Source organism: Bidens hawaiensis, unplaced genomic scaffold (assembly GCF_021521415.1).
Source record: "Bidens hawaiensis isolate Kalapana, Puna unplaced genomic scaffold, B.hawaiensis_p1.1 tig00002671_1, whole genome shotgun sequence".
Classification (NCBI taxonomy): Eukaryota; Viridiplantae; Streptophyta; class Magnoliopsida; order Asterales; family Asteraceae; genus Bidens; species Bidens hawaiensis.
In genome coordinates this window covers 947574-962453 of record NW_027491145.1, presented here as the reverse complement: position 1 = coordinate 962453, position 14880 = coordinate 947574, and the positions used below count along the sequence as shown (strand labels likewise).

The 14880-nt window shown below is 34.6% G+C and overlaps 1 protein-coding gene across 1 annotated transcript; it reads left to right on the top strand.

Moving 5' to 3' along the window:
* Positions 1–4450: 4450 nt before the first annotated feature.
* LOC143620801 (dynamin-related protein 3B-like) lies at positions 4451–14586 on the top strand. Its single transcript, XM_077092407.1, has 20 exons — positions 4451–4783; positions 5407–5689; positions 5778–5806; positions 5958–6059; positions 6533–6601; positions 6679–6738; positions 6826–6939; positions 8629–8677; positions 8769–8878; positions 8992–9084; positions 9170–9262; positions 9345–9482; positions 10312–10425; positions 10657–10752; positions 11057–11108; positions 11206–11339; positions 12358–12504; positions 12590–12642; positions 12725–12824; positions 14174–14586. Exons 1-20 carry the CDS (start codon positions 4457–4459, stop codon positions 14438–14440), a joined length of 2430 nt encoding a protein of 809 aa, XP_076948522.1. The 5' UTR covers positions 4451–4456; the 3' UTR covers positions 14441–14586.
* Positions 14587–14880: the final 294 nt, after the last annotated feature.

Sequence of the window (14880 nt, the reverse complement as noted above, 5' to 3'; positions counted from 1 at the left end):
ACTCAAATGAGTAGAATCATAGAATGGAGTTAAATCATATGTTAAGTAGAGCCACATTCACATGGTCAACATATTAACATTCAAACAACAGTTTTATTACCTAAAACATCAAAAGAAATAGTTTATAGATAAACAATGTGATATCAGAAAATTTATAAAACCAAAACAATTCTATACTCAATTACATAACCAAATATAACTTACAGAAATCCATTAAACAAAAGAAAAGCCCAACTTATATATCTACAGAAAAGCTCATTTACTTATGGGTCCATTAAGAAAGCAAACCTAAATTACAACAATCTCGAAACATGATATTAAACATAATATTATTAACAACATTTGAGTCACTCAAATTATTACAAATATAACAGCATTACCATATTTTAAAAAAAATAAAGTAATCCGTGTAATCCGCGGGATAAAAGCTAGTATATCCATATTCATATAGGCAAACTAATTGTTTCAGCACCCTCTACGAGCATTCGCATCACTTCCTCTATCTCCAATTCTAAAATTATATTAAAAATTACTACAATTTCTCTCTCATTTATAATTTAATATTTTTTTAAATATATTTACCATTATTTTTTCTTACATTTACCATTATTTTTTCTCTCCACTTCACTTATAACCACTTTCAAAAGATATTAAAAATTTAATAGGGTGCTGCATGAACTTTTTAAATATACAGAATGATCACAAAATTTTCTCTCTACTTCACTCCCAACATCTAACCGACCAAACACTAATTTTATTTTTGATATTTTAATATATGTTATAGTTTCAGTACCATAACGACCGTGACGGAAACCAACCAAATTTGCGTATGCTCACCGCTGTAATGTCTAGGATTGACAATGCTTAGGTTTGACCAACATCCGGGTTTTACCAACCCAATGCATTGGCTATTATTATTTTTTTAGTTAATGTTGTCACCTTTGATAGCGATCGAATTCACATCCGTTCCCAGCTGTAACCCAAGTTTTTTTTTCCACGAGTTTGTTTGCTAAATTTATATTTTTTAGTTTTGGTGCAATAAATCATTACCGACTAAATTCGTGACGGTGCAGAACCAAAGCACACAGTTTTTTCATCAGCCTGACGCGTAGGTGCGATACCTAGTTACCAAAACCATTTTGCAGAATCTTTTTGAGTAGGGCTAAAAAATAGTGTCTTATCTGTTTAATAGGTTAGAGACGACACGATTAACACTTTTTGATGGTTTAATCGTGAAAGTTAAATGTTTTATGCATAAAAAAAATATAAAATTGCATAGTAAACATTTAATCTAACTAATCTATTAAAGCAGAACATGTTTTCTACATGGTCTTCCAATATGTCATCCACATGGGATGCCAACTAATCAATTTTCATTATACATATACCACCTAATTAACTAAATTTTTAAGTACCATTCCTTCAATTTAATACATTTTATGTTAAATGATATAACATTTAATGCATTTATTCTTATTTAATATTTATTAATGATCTCAATTAAACCAATTGTGAAATTTTTTAAAATTATATTATTAATAGTTTCTAATTACCTCAATTAAGTTATTACCGAAAAAAGAATGACTGGTTTCATCAATTGGTTGAATTTTTTTTACTAGGGATTTACGGGTCAAAAGTGTCTGGTACGAGTTTACTACATTTGGGCATAAAATTTGAGCATAGTTAAAAATAATTTATAGCAGTTTGATATATTTTAGGTTTAAGGATACAATGTTTGTTATCAAACAGTTCATAATATTTCGCAAATAATTTGCCCTTATACTATTTTTTTATGTTTATCTCAAAGTTTCTTTTTTGACTTTTCTTGATACGGTTGTGATTAACCCGTAATGGATAAAACCAATCCGCTCGTAGTCCGTAATAACCAATGGTGTTGTGACTAAGGTCGTTTCTCTATATGTGAGTAAGCAACTTGGCCAATTTCAACTAAAAGATGGGTCATGGTTATTTTATATGTGTGTGTGTAAGATTCAACATCTTCTTTGCATGACTATAAAAAACAAATGCAAAAGCTACCATGTTACATAAAAAGTTTATATATAGAAACAAAAATAAATTTATTATTCATGTCTTCTTAGTTTTATGTTAATTTAAACGGGCGGATAAGGCTCATATTTAGTTTAGGCTAATGGTTTTTTTAGTAAAATTAGTTCGGCTCGAAACAGGTTATGAAGGAAAGTGTTCGGAGCTAAACGGGTTGTTTTAAAAAAATATCAAATAGGTTCGGTCAAAACACGCGTGCCAAAAAGGGTTATGGTTCGAATAAATTCGTATTGAATCTTGTTATTTTAAATCATAGTATTTTCTAACTTAAAAATAAAATTCATTATTCATATATTCTTAGTTTTATATTAATTTATACAGGCAGTTCGGGGTTGTATTTGGTTTAAGACATGTTTGTGTCAACGTGTTTTTTGAGTAAATAAGTTCGGGTCAAAACAACTTGGTTTAAAGATTATTCAAATTAGTTCGGAAAAGAGCGTTAAAGAATTAAAGAATATCATAAGGCTGAGGGGTGTGGGGGGCTCTAATGGGGGCGCGAGTGGGGGCTCCAGCCAATAATATTGTGACGTGTGGCAGAGAGAGAAACTGGATAAGGGGGTGTTGGAGCCCCCGTTGGAGCCCCTGGCCCTGGTGTGGAGGGGCTCCAGCAGGGGCTCCAGCGGATTTTTTTTTTATAAATATATTCAAAAAACGTATTATTAAAAAAACTCATAAATTATTAAAAAAAACACACATTAAAAAAAAATACATTAATATCTAAAAATAAAATAAAAATAAAAGTACTAAAAAAACATTATTCTTATTCTTCGGCTTGGTCTTCTTCGATCAACCTCTTTCGGATACGTTCCTTTTGCTTTTCCATTAGCATTTGATCGACCGGATTTAGGTTACTGAAGTCTCTAGTAAGGAAGTCCAAATCTCTCATTCGACTTTTTTCCTTTTTGTCATTAGAGACCACCTCCATGGTTTTGTTGAATTTATTGAGGGATTCAACAAGATTGGCGATGTTTACGGCTTCCCCCTCAGCCGGTTTTTTCCCCTTGGCGTCCCGTCCCAATGGCCGCCTCCTCGGCGGTGAAGACGTTTCCTCCCCCGCAATGTTTAGGTCGAATCCAACGCGGCAATCCGACCCGCGCGGGAGTGCTATACGCTCCAGACGAACTAGTTTTAGTCCGTTTCGGCCCTACTTCCGCATCAAGGTCCGGCGCCACCAGCTCAACCCACTTGGAACACCTTTTCAACCTCTCCCACAACTTTACATCGTCCCACGTCTTCACCGTCCCATACCTCCGCAAACACTCCTGCTTTCACTCTTCGACAGTGAAATTGTAAACCGCCACTGCCACTTGGTCTCATACGACCGCTGTTCCTGTTGAAAAGATTAGTAAACAAGCCGACAAATTTTCTGATTTCGGACCACCGACCCGAAATCATATCGGCGTTCCGCTCTGTACTCCCAACGAGCGTATAGAACGTCTCCCTAACCTTTGTCCAAAAAATCTTGCTCTTTTGGTAGTCGGCTGCAAAATGAATAAATAAATTTGTAAGTCATTTAACTTTTTTATTAAAAATCATTTTTAAAAACGTTAAAACAATTATCGCAACGCCGATCATCAGAAATGACTATCCAAGCCCGACACAAGGCTTCCTTCTCATCCGATGACCACGGAGTGGTTTTCCGTTTCGTCCTCGGAGTCGAAGCCGGTCCCGACCCGTCCGTTGCAACTTGTTTTTTCCGGTGGACGCGTCTTCTTTGTCCCGTAGCTTCACTGTGTGATTCTTGTGTCTTCGGAACAACAAAGTTAGGAGACGGTTGTATGTTTGATGGTTGAAAGCCGGATGATTGTTGCGGCTCCGAATAAAACATCGGTTGGTCCGGTGACGACCATAAATCGTCGTCAATATAATCTGAATCTAGGTTTGGGTACCAATTTCCAGCCATGTTTTTAAAAAAAAGTTTGGAAGATGGGTTGATTTTGGGTTTTTTTTTGAAGTTGTGATAATTGTTTTAGATGAAATGGGTTATATATAGGAAGAAAAAACTTTTTTTTTATTAAATAAGAGCCCAACGGCTCATTTTTAAGCTCCAACGGCTCTTTCACGTTTTCCCATGCCCCTTTACGCCAGCTTGGTCCCGCTAACATGCTTGCGCCTGCTTTGTTTTTCGTGCTCGCGCCCCTCTCGCGCCCCGTTGGTGTGATGCTCGCGCCTGAGGGCGCGAGCGGAGGGGCTCTCGCGCCCCCGTTAAAGCCCCACACCCCTCAGCCTAATGAGTTTGAGTTTTAAAAGTAAAATTTATTAGTCATGAATTTTTAATTTTATATTAATTTCAACGAGTTGTTCGGGTTCGTATGTATCCTTTTCATCTTCTTACATTACACTAGGGTTTCATCATCATAGCGCCAATTTCAATTCAATCAATTCCATTTCAATGGCGGACGAAGCAGCTTCACCTCTCGGCCACAACGTGATTCCGATCGTAAACAAACTCCAAGACATATTCGCTCAACTCGGAACCTCATCACCGGCGATCGAGCTTCCTCAGGTTGCAGTTGTAGGCTGCCAAAGCAGTGGTAAATCCAGTTTGCTCGAATCTCTTGTAGGCCGTGACTTTTTGCCTAGAGGTTCGGATATCTGTACGCGCCGACCGCTCGTTCTTCAGCTTCTGCGGAAGAAGCCGGACCAAGAGTATGGAGAGTTTTTGCATTTACCGGGGAAGCGCTTCTATGATTTTAATGAAATTCGTAGAGAAATTCAGGTATATCTCCGCTTTGATGTATTTGTTGACCTAGAAAATGATTATTTGAATTGTCAGTTGGATAAATTTGTGAATTGTTGTCACTAATTTAGTGCTGAGTATGCTGTTATCTTGTTCACACGTGAGAGTAAGCTTGTGCATTTCATGCCGTAAAAAATGAGATATCGGTTATCGCGGTGGGATATTGGTAATTTTAATATCATGCAGAATTTATATATATACATGTATAAAAACGTAAACATATGTAATATTAATAGAAATATCAAATTCAAAACTCAAAAGTGAAAGTATTTGAAACATGATCTAATCGTAAGCCATGAAATCTCCCTCCGAGTCCACATCAATCAAAGCATCCAACATATTGGTCAGTATCCCGTCAATTACCGGTCAATGTCGCTGATAATCGGTACCAATGTTTGAACTGATATTTTGCTTGGGGACCCATAACCGATATATATCGCCCATATTAACTTTTAGGTTTAGAAGAATAGTAAATGAGAGTACATGCGAGTAAGTAAGAGGTATCCAATAAATTCAAGTTTTACTTTATTTTTTTATAGTTTTGAACTCGTGTTTTGAGCAATATGATGAGTAGTGTTAAGAATAATTTGGATGATTTGCAGGCTGAGACTGACAGGGAAGCAGGAGGAAATAAGGGTGTCTCTGACAAGCAGATCCATTTAAAGATTTTTTCACCTAATGTTCTCGACATAACCCTGGTTGATTTACCTGGCATAACAAAAGTTCCTGTTGGTGACCAACCTTCCGACATCGAATCACGTATTAGAACAATGATAATGTCCTATATTAAACTTCCCACCTGTTTAATACTGGCTGTGACACCAGCAAATTCTGATCTTGCCAACTCAGATGCACTTCAGATTGCTGGAAATGCTGATCCAGATGGTAAGTGCTGATGTCATTTTTCATCATCTCTTGTTTGAAACCGCTTCTTTAACATAAGATGATCCTTTTGTTATTCTTATATTGTCAGGTTACCGGACAATTGGTGTGATAACAAAGGTGCATATGCAATATACATGAATCCAAACTCTGTATTTTATTTGTTATATATCTTTGTCTGCTATCTTGTATTGTTAGTTTATAACAAATATTATATACCGTTATCTTGTATTGTTAGTTTATAACAAATGATGCTCTATTCATTGTTTAGTTAGATATAATGGACCGAGGTACAGATGCTTGCGGTTTTCTGATGGGAAAAGTGATTCCCCTTCGACTCGGTTACGTGGGTGTTGTTAATCGTAGTCAAGAGGTAATTTTGTTATTGTTTTAACACTCAAAGTTAAAATTTAATTGTTTTATTTTATTTATTATTATGGAGTTTCTTGGTTTTTAATTTCTATGGAATCTGACTGTTTTTCTTTTTTCTTTTTGGGGTATCTTTACTCGATAGTAATTAAGTTTCCATGTGTCACACTGAAGTTATTCAAAGGTTTTCTTGTTCCGTTAAAGTCACTGAACTTTCAGTAGGTGTTCCAAACTTCCAATCCTATGTAATTCTTTTAATATAAATGTATTTTTTTATAAATGTTAAAGAATGTTAAAATTTAAACATTTATAAAAAAAACAATACAGGGTTGGATCACTTAATTAAAGTTTAGTGACTTTAGAGGAACAAAAAATACTTTGACTTTAGTGGAACACTTGGGGAGCAAAGGCTATGCTGATTGTTTTATTTATTTTTATTTATTTATTCTAATAGATATATGGCATTTTTTTAAATAGGATATTCTGCTTAATCGGTCGATTAAAGATGCACTTGTGGCTGAGGAGAAATTCTTTCAGAGTCGTCCGGTATGATTTTTTGTCCTATATTTTAACAGTTTAGTGGTTACGCCTTTCAACTGATTTAACTAACTATTGCAAGTTAGGTTTATAAAGAGCTTGCTGATTATTGTGGAGTTCCCCAATTGGCAAAGAAGTTGAACCAAGTATTTTCCATTCTGTTCAAGCACTTTTGAAGCTCACTATTTTCATTGATGAAGATGATATATGTTTTTTGTTTTTATTATTTGCAGATTCTAGTTCAACATATCAAAAAAGTGCTACCAGGGTTGAAATCACACATCAGTGCTACTTTAGTTTCTGTGGCAAAGGAGCATGCTAGTTATGGAAAAATCACAGAGTCAAAGGTAGTCAATGTCTCAAATTATCTTTTTAGTAACTTTTATGGGTCATTATGGTGTAAATGAGCCGAACCGAGCAGAGCCTGTCAAGGCTCGAGCTCATCTTCTTGAACTTGCAAGAGCTCGAGCTCGTGCATGGCTTGTTTCGAGTTCTGTTTTAAAAGCTCGAGCTCTGCTCCATAGTTCTGTTTCGAGCCTGTCATGTGCTAGGCCCACTCAAGGCGCATAGGCCTCACATGGGGCCCAGGCACAAGGCATAAAAAAAGCAAGGGTCTGAGAAAAAAGAACACACTTAAATTAAAAATTAAAAATATATTATCGATATGAAAAATCACAGAGTCAAAGGTAGTCAATGTCTCAAATTATCTTTTTAGTAACTTTTATGGGTCATTATGGTGTAAAAATATATTATCGATATGAGAAATCACAGAGTCAAAGGTAGTCAATGTCTCAAATTATCTTTTTAGTAACTTTTATGGGTCATTATGGTGTAAATGAGCCGAACCGAGCAGAGCCTGTCAAGGCTCGAGCTCATCTTCTTGAACTTGCAAGAGCTCGAGCTCGTGCATGGCTTGTTTCGAGTTCTGTTTTAAAAGCTCGAGCTCTGCTCCATAGTTCTGTTTCGAGCCTGTCATGTGCTAGGCCCACTCAAGGCGCATAGGCCTCACATGGGGCCCAGGCACAAGGCATAAAAAAAGCAAGGGTCTGAGAAAAAAGAACACACTTAAATTAAAAATTAAAAATATATTATCGATATGAAAAATAATACTATTCTTCAAAGTAAATAAACAAAAGCTATTATGTAACATTTTATATTATCTAACCAGTACCAAAAGTTCTAAAATAGTTAAGATTCAAATGTAATTCTAAAACTTGAATAACAAATTGTTCAATGTAATTCCTTTGGGCTCTCCTAGATCTAAGTTTCAATAACACTCCTTGTGTTTCTTTAGCCCGGCTTTTATCTTATCATGTCCATGTTGTTGACAATGCTGAAGCGCTTGCCTAGGGACTAGAAGCGCATTTATTTAGCCTCGCCTGAAAAATGGTCCTAGGCGCAAGAAGCAAGGGTTTTTAATAACTATACTCTGCTCATGAGTAGCTTTTCAAGCTTGAACTCAGCTCGGGCTTTGCTTGTTTATTGCTTATTGTATAAGTTATATACATTTATAATTATTTTTCATGTGCATTTCTGTTACAATTTTTTATATAACATAACAGATATTGTTTAGTTATATTTATCATAGTTTTATGTATAATAACTATAATCATAAAAATATATATTAAATACAACTGTATAAATAATAGGCTGGTTTAAGCTCGAGTGCCAGCTCGAGCTTAATAAGTGAAGCTCGAGCTTGGGCTCATTTGTTAAACAAGCTTATCTTTAGACTCAAGCTCGTTTAAGCTTCGTTTGCCTCGATTTTTTAGTGAGTTGATCCTGAGCAGCTTACGAGTGTCTTCTCTCTTGAATGCTCTTAATTATGCATTCAAGTAGCTATTGTAGTACTGCAAATTCTTAAACATTAATTGGACCCTTATGATCTAATTTCTGTTCAAATTTGGGATAATTAACAGGTCAACACAGGTTCGGGTCAAATTAGGGTCATGGCAAAACAGAGTATTTTATAGAATTGGAGTCAATTTCATTACAAATTATTCTGCATTGTGACGGTAGCTCTTAAATACTTGCAGGCTGGCATGGGAGCTCTTATTTTAAGTATTCTATCAAAGTATTCCGAAGGTCGTGCGACTTCTATTGCTATATTTATATTATTAATAATAAATGGAGTCGTATATATAATATACATATGTATTTAACTTCTGTTAAACAGCCTTCTGTTCGATGATTGAGGGAAGGAATGAAGAGATGTCTACATCTGAATTATCTGGAGGAGCAAGAATACATTATATTTTCCAGTCAATATTTGTAAAGAGTATGGAGGTGTGTTTAGGCTCATCTGTTAACACATTTCTTAATTTTTTTGTGTAGATACTTTAATTGCAAATTTTGTTATTATTGTTTTGGATAAAAATGAAATATGATTTCTGATCCAGGAGGTTGATCCATGTGAGGGCTTGACTGATGATGACATTCGAACTGCCATACAGAATGCAACTGGCACTAGATCTGCATTATTTGTGCCAGATGTATGTTTTACCCTAATACTCTCAACTAATAAATAGTATCTCTGTATGCCTGTGCTTCAAAGTTGGATGCTTTACCTACTTGCAGGTTCCTTTTGAAGTTCTTATTAGAAGACAGATTGCCCGTTTATTAGATCCAAGTATTCAATGTGCAAGATTTGTTTATAACGAGTTAATAAAGGTTAGTGCTAATCAATGCTTTGTCATGACACACATCATGTCGATTTCACTGTAATCATTTTATCTTTTTTTATTTTTCGTAGATGAGCCATCAATGTATGGTTCATGAGCTACAAAGGTTTCCTGTTCTTAGAAAGCAAATGGATGATGTTATTGGGAATTTCTTACGAGACGGTCTTCAACCTTCCGAGACAATGATCGGGCACATTGTTGAAATGGAGGTATATCGCTGTTTTAAGGGATAATTTCATATATATTCTTACTAAACTTGCTAGTTATTCACATATATCCAAACCAAATTCTAAATATCATTATAAAACTTGCCAGGTATCACATGTATAACCACACCAAATTTTAAGTATCATATATTCTTATAAAACTTGCCATATATCATACATATTCATTTTAATGATGTCAATAATAAATAATTCATATTATGACCATTTACCTCTCATTTTTGTTGACTATGTGATTTCATTTTACCCTTTTCTATTGAATCTTTTTAGTGTATTTTTTAAAATCGTTTTTACTTTTCTATTTTATAGTTTTTTTCCATCTTTGGCGTGAGTTCTCTATGTATGTATGTTAAAGGTATCTATATAAATATTTTATAAATGTGTTTTGAGCGAATATGAAAACATTAAGAAATTTAAGGATATTCAATTTAAGTCAATTGTAAAGGTAGTAAAAAATAGTAAAATCGGTGTTAAAATTGAGTCATTTGAAAAGGCAGTAAAAAAGCTCTGTAAGAGATGAAAAACGGGTAAAAGATGAAGCATAACACTTAAAAAGAAGAGTTGAAAGTGGATAAAGAGAAAAAATGTTGAAGTTTAAACAAATTTAGGTAAAATGGTCTTATCACGAATTGTTTTTAAGAAATATGTTGGATATATATGATATTTTGATTACTTTCAGAGGATATTTATGATATATAGAATTTGGTTTGGATATACATGATATTTGACATGTTTCGTAGGAATATATCTGTTATTTAGAATTTAGTTCGAATATATATGACAAGTTTCACGTTTTGTTGGATATTATTTGCAGATGGACTATATAAATAGCTCACATCCGAATTTTATTGGTGGGAGCAAGGCTGTAGAAATAGCCATGCAGCAAGCCAAGTCTTCTAGGGTTTCAACATCAGTTCAAAAGCATAAGGTAGTGTTACTGTTTCATATTTACTGACTGTCTAAAGGCCTCATTTCTAACAATCTTGGTTTAAAAGAAGTGCTGGGTCAGAATTGGTCAAAGTTAGGGTCTGTGGAGGTTTATGGAAGAACAGTCTTAAGGGATGTAAAACAGATGAGAGATATGCAGCTTCTGCTTGTAAACAAAGCTTATCTAGTTGTGCACTGACACGCTAACAGTTAGTTACATGTGGTTGGTCAGGATGCTGCTGAGCTGGACAAAGCACCACAATCTGAAAGGAATTCCAAGTCACGCTCGTTTCTTGGCCGACAAGGCGATGGAGTCGTCACCGAACAGGTTCTTCGGCGTTGTGAACATATTAAAATATTTTATGTCTTAAGGTGGCAAAAATGGGTAGGTTTTGAGTATCGGGACAAAATGGGTCGGGTTGGTTTGATCCATTAACAGATTATGTTTCTATTTTTAAATTTGATTTGCAAATTTATATTATTACAACACTGGAATCTAGTTTATTAGAAGTTATAAATATAACCCGAATCAAACTCGTTTCTAGTTGCACGGTTCGAAAATGTCACCTGTCAATTAATTTTTTTTTTTTCATTTTTTTGTGTCTTAGTTTGTAGTAATTTACATTTTGCAGCAAAATCAATCTGGGTCCCGGCTGGTTGGTGAGGTTGAGAAACCGAAATCCGGTAAGGTTTTGCTTTGAAACACAGACACGATAAAAAAACGTCATGGGATTATTGTGATCCAACGGTTGTGAAAAATTGATTGCTGTGGTTTTTCCAGGAAGCTCAAGCTGGGGAATCTCATCAATTTTTGGTGGCTCAACCAAATCGAGTTCTGCAAACAAGCCGTTTGGTGAACCTGTTCATATCATTGATCGTATGGATTATTCATCTTCAGTCATTCATTTGAGGGAGGTATGATTACAATATTATAATTTACAAGAGATTGCAATTGATGACATGACTGGAAACATGAAATGGCAATAAACATGTCTTGTTTGGCTAACCTGTTGAACCCAATTATTTAAACGGGTCATGTTCGGGTTGACATGTTTATCCCATTTAATTGAATAGGTTGACCCGCCACCCATTTAGTTAAACAGCATGACCCATCAACTAGGGCTGGTTACAAAACTCACGGCTCTCTTGTAAAATGCTCGAAAATACTCAGCTCGAAAAACAAACTCGTTTGTAAACGAGACGAGTGGATCGAGGCTCAATCGTTTAAATTAAACCCCAATTTTTGATACAATAATCATAATAATAATAGTAATAGTAATGAAAATAATAATAATAATGTTATTAAAATATTGAAAAAACCATAGTTAGTATTATAATATATTGAATCTGTTATCTGCTTCTCAATCTTAGGAAAAAAAAAATAATACTATATATTTTTTTTAGTTTATAAATTTTGTTTTATGTTTATGTTAAATAAATTTTTTTTAGTCTTCTATATATCAATGTGTAAAACATAGACGGGCCAAGCCAGCTTGTTCAAGTTTGAGCTCGAGCTCGGGCCCAACCTGGCTCGGTCGGCTCTTTACAGGAATGCTGTCAACCCGTTACCCGTGTAATCAAGCAGGGTGACCCGTCAACTCTCTTTATTAAATTCTTGACATGCTAACCCCTTTATGACCCGCTTAACACATTTATTTAAACCCGCCAACTCGTTTAACCCATTTACATCTTGATAACAACCCGTTAAACCTAAACCCGCCTGTTTTGACTCATTTTGATAAATAGGTTAAACGGTTGCATAAATTTAAGTGTATATGGGTTAACATTGGTTGATGTATTTGACATGAATAAAATATGCGGGTTGTGTTCAGGTTGACTTATTCAACTACGAAGCTGACATTGATTGACACCCCTAGTTACTGATTGACATGAAAAGGATTTAACTACTAATGTCTGTTGACTTTTGTTATAGCCACCGACAATTTTGAGGCCATCTGATGCCAACTCAGATCAACAGGCCATTGAGATTCAAGTTACAAAATTTTTGTTGAAATCGTATTATGATATTGTCAGGAAGAACATTGAGGACTATGTGCCTAAAGCCATCATGCATTTTCTGGTACATGACGTCACTAAACTTTCACTAATTTGTTATTCATATCTTCTTTTAATTCCTTTTCTTACTTCTTTTTACTTAATATTAGGTTAACCATACAAAAAGAGAGTTGCACAATGTGTTCATTAAAAAACTATACAGGTAAGTGGATAAATGAAGATTGATTTCTTGTGTTCTATTTTTGTAGATTATATTCTGATATTTAGTAATGTGTCGATTACAGTGATGATTTGTTTGAACAAATGTTGCAAGAACCTGAGGACATTTCTATAAAGAGAAAGCGAACCCGTGAGTTTCTGCACGTTCTCCAACAAGCTTTTCGGGTATGTTTCTTATAACTTGCATCCTCAGATGGTATAGTGTAGTTTGGGTCGGTTTTGGGATCAAAACCGAATCAAAAACCAAAAATTTGGCTTTCAAGTTTTTCAAAATCGTTTGGTTTTGGTTTTTAGTTTGGATTTGGCTAGGTTTTGGTTTTCTCAGTTTTACTATTTGTGCTTGAATTTTTTGTTAGTTAATGATTAATTGAGTACAGGGCAATTGCATATTTCGCCCTTCCTAACTTTTTAAATGCATACCCAACCCATCAATTCAATTGCATATTTCCCCCTCCTTAATTATAAAAATGGCAAATTTACCTATGTAATGACTAATTTACCCTTACTTTGGTGTGCTTTCAACCAAAACCCCACAAATTCCCTCCCCCCCCGCTTCTTGCTTTCTCCCAACCCCTCTAAAAAACCCTAATCCCCATCCACCAAAAATGTAAACCTAAAAGCTAAACTAAACCCAAAAGCTAAACCCGAAGGCTAAACCGGTAAGGTTTTTTTTTTTTTTTTTGAAGAGGGGGGGGGGGGGGGAGAGGGATGCTAGCTAAACGTTTTGTATTTTAGTTTTTAAAATTGTGTGTTTTTTTGCTTTTTATTTTTAGGTGTTTTTTGAATGGTCCAAAATTAAAGTCTTTTAAGTTAAGAAAGGGCAATTTTGTCATTATTAAAATTTTATTAACTAAAAGGGAAGGAGGGGGGGGGGGGTATATACTCATTTAAGGAGTTAGGGGGGAATATGCAATTGATCCATTTACATTTGGGTTACACCATCTATTAGATTCTTTTAATTTACTTAAAAATTCAAAATGAAAAATGAAAACCCTTAAATTCGGTTTGATTAGTTTCGGTTTTAACTACGCGCTAAACTGAAACTGAACCAAAAATTAGGTTTATACAAGAACATAAAACCAAACAGTCGGTTTTTGTTTCGGTTTAGCTTTTTCGGTTATGGATCGATTTCTTGGTTTTATGCACACCCCTGTGTGTGTTAGATGGGTTGTGTTTGCGGGTTGACCAAAAATATCATAAAAGCCACATGAACCCGAACGTGACATGATTCATGGTTCAACTCGAGCGCGGTCCATTTAACCCAATTTCTTTGGCGTATAAATAATCAAATTACTAATATACAATAAAAAAATATAAATGTGAGTAAAACAATTACATTTAAGTAATAAAATTTGATGTATGTTTTCTCCTTTCTTGTATTTTGACCTAAAATAACACCCAGTCAGTTTAAGTTATAACTAAAGCACATTTCTTTTAAAAAATTTAAACATAAACTGGTCAATCCGCATGCCCGCTAGGTCAACCGCAGTTTAGTTATGTTTACTATTTTTTAGACACTGGATGAACTACCACTGGACGCAGAGACCGTGGAAAGAGGCTACAACTTGACCAATAGTGATCCAACGGGTCTCCCTAAATTTCATGGGTTTTCCACATCATCAACGTATCCTGTTGCTAGTCATTCAACGGACTCTGACAATATCGCTTCACCAAATAATCAAAGATCATCCGAGTCTCATTCAGGCGAGTGGAGTTCACCCTTTTCTGGCCATTTTGAGGTAAGCAGAGGTCAAAGTTGTATTTTGTGTAGAAAAGCTTAATAACTATATGATACACAAATTTCAAATTTTATATTAAAAATTTTGGCGTATCGTATGGTTATTAGTTTTTTCTTATAGTAGCCATCTAGTATTATTTCAAATAAACCAATTTGGAAATTTGTACTATTAAAAATAGACTAGCGATGTGTGACTTGCTTAATTTTAAACTACGATATTATATGAGCTATTCCAAAATGTTATTTTCGCTTCATAGTTATTTTTTTTGAAGTATTTTTTGTTGTAATAATTGCTAAACATATTTCCTTGCTCTTCAATAATCTTGCAATTTTTATCTTGTATGTTGACATTATCCACAACTTTTAAGTTTGTTATTGGATTTTGATTATCTATTTTCTTTAAAGTGTTTATTTTCTATTTTTTTTAATTTTATTTTTTATATTTGTTTGAAGATTTTTAGATTTTGTATAAATCTTCTTGCA

Excerpts from the sequence above, each read along its gene's own strand:
- LOC143620801 (XM_077092407.1), top strand. The coding sequence starts at position 4,457 with ATGGCGGACGAAGCAGCTTCACCTCTCGGCCACAACGTGATTCCGATC. Across the intron at positions 6,739-6,825 it reads TGGCAAAGAAGTTGAACCAA|ATTCTAGTTCAACATATCAA; the intron begins GTATTTTCCATT and ends TATTATTTGCAG. Across the intron at positions 12,505-12,589 it reads AAGCCATCATGCATTTTCTG|GTTAACCATACAAAAAGAGA; the intron begins GTACATGACGTC and ends ACTTAATATTAG.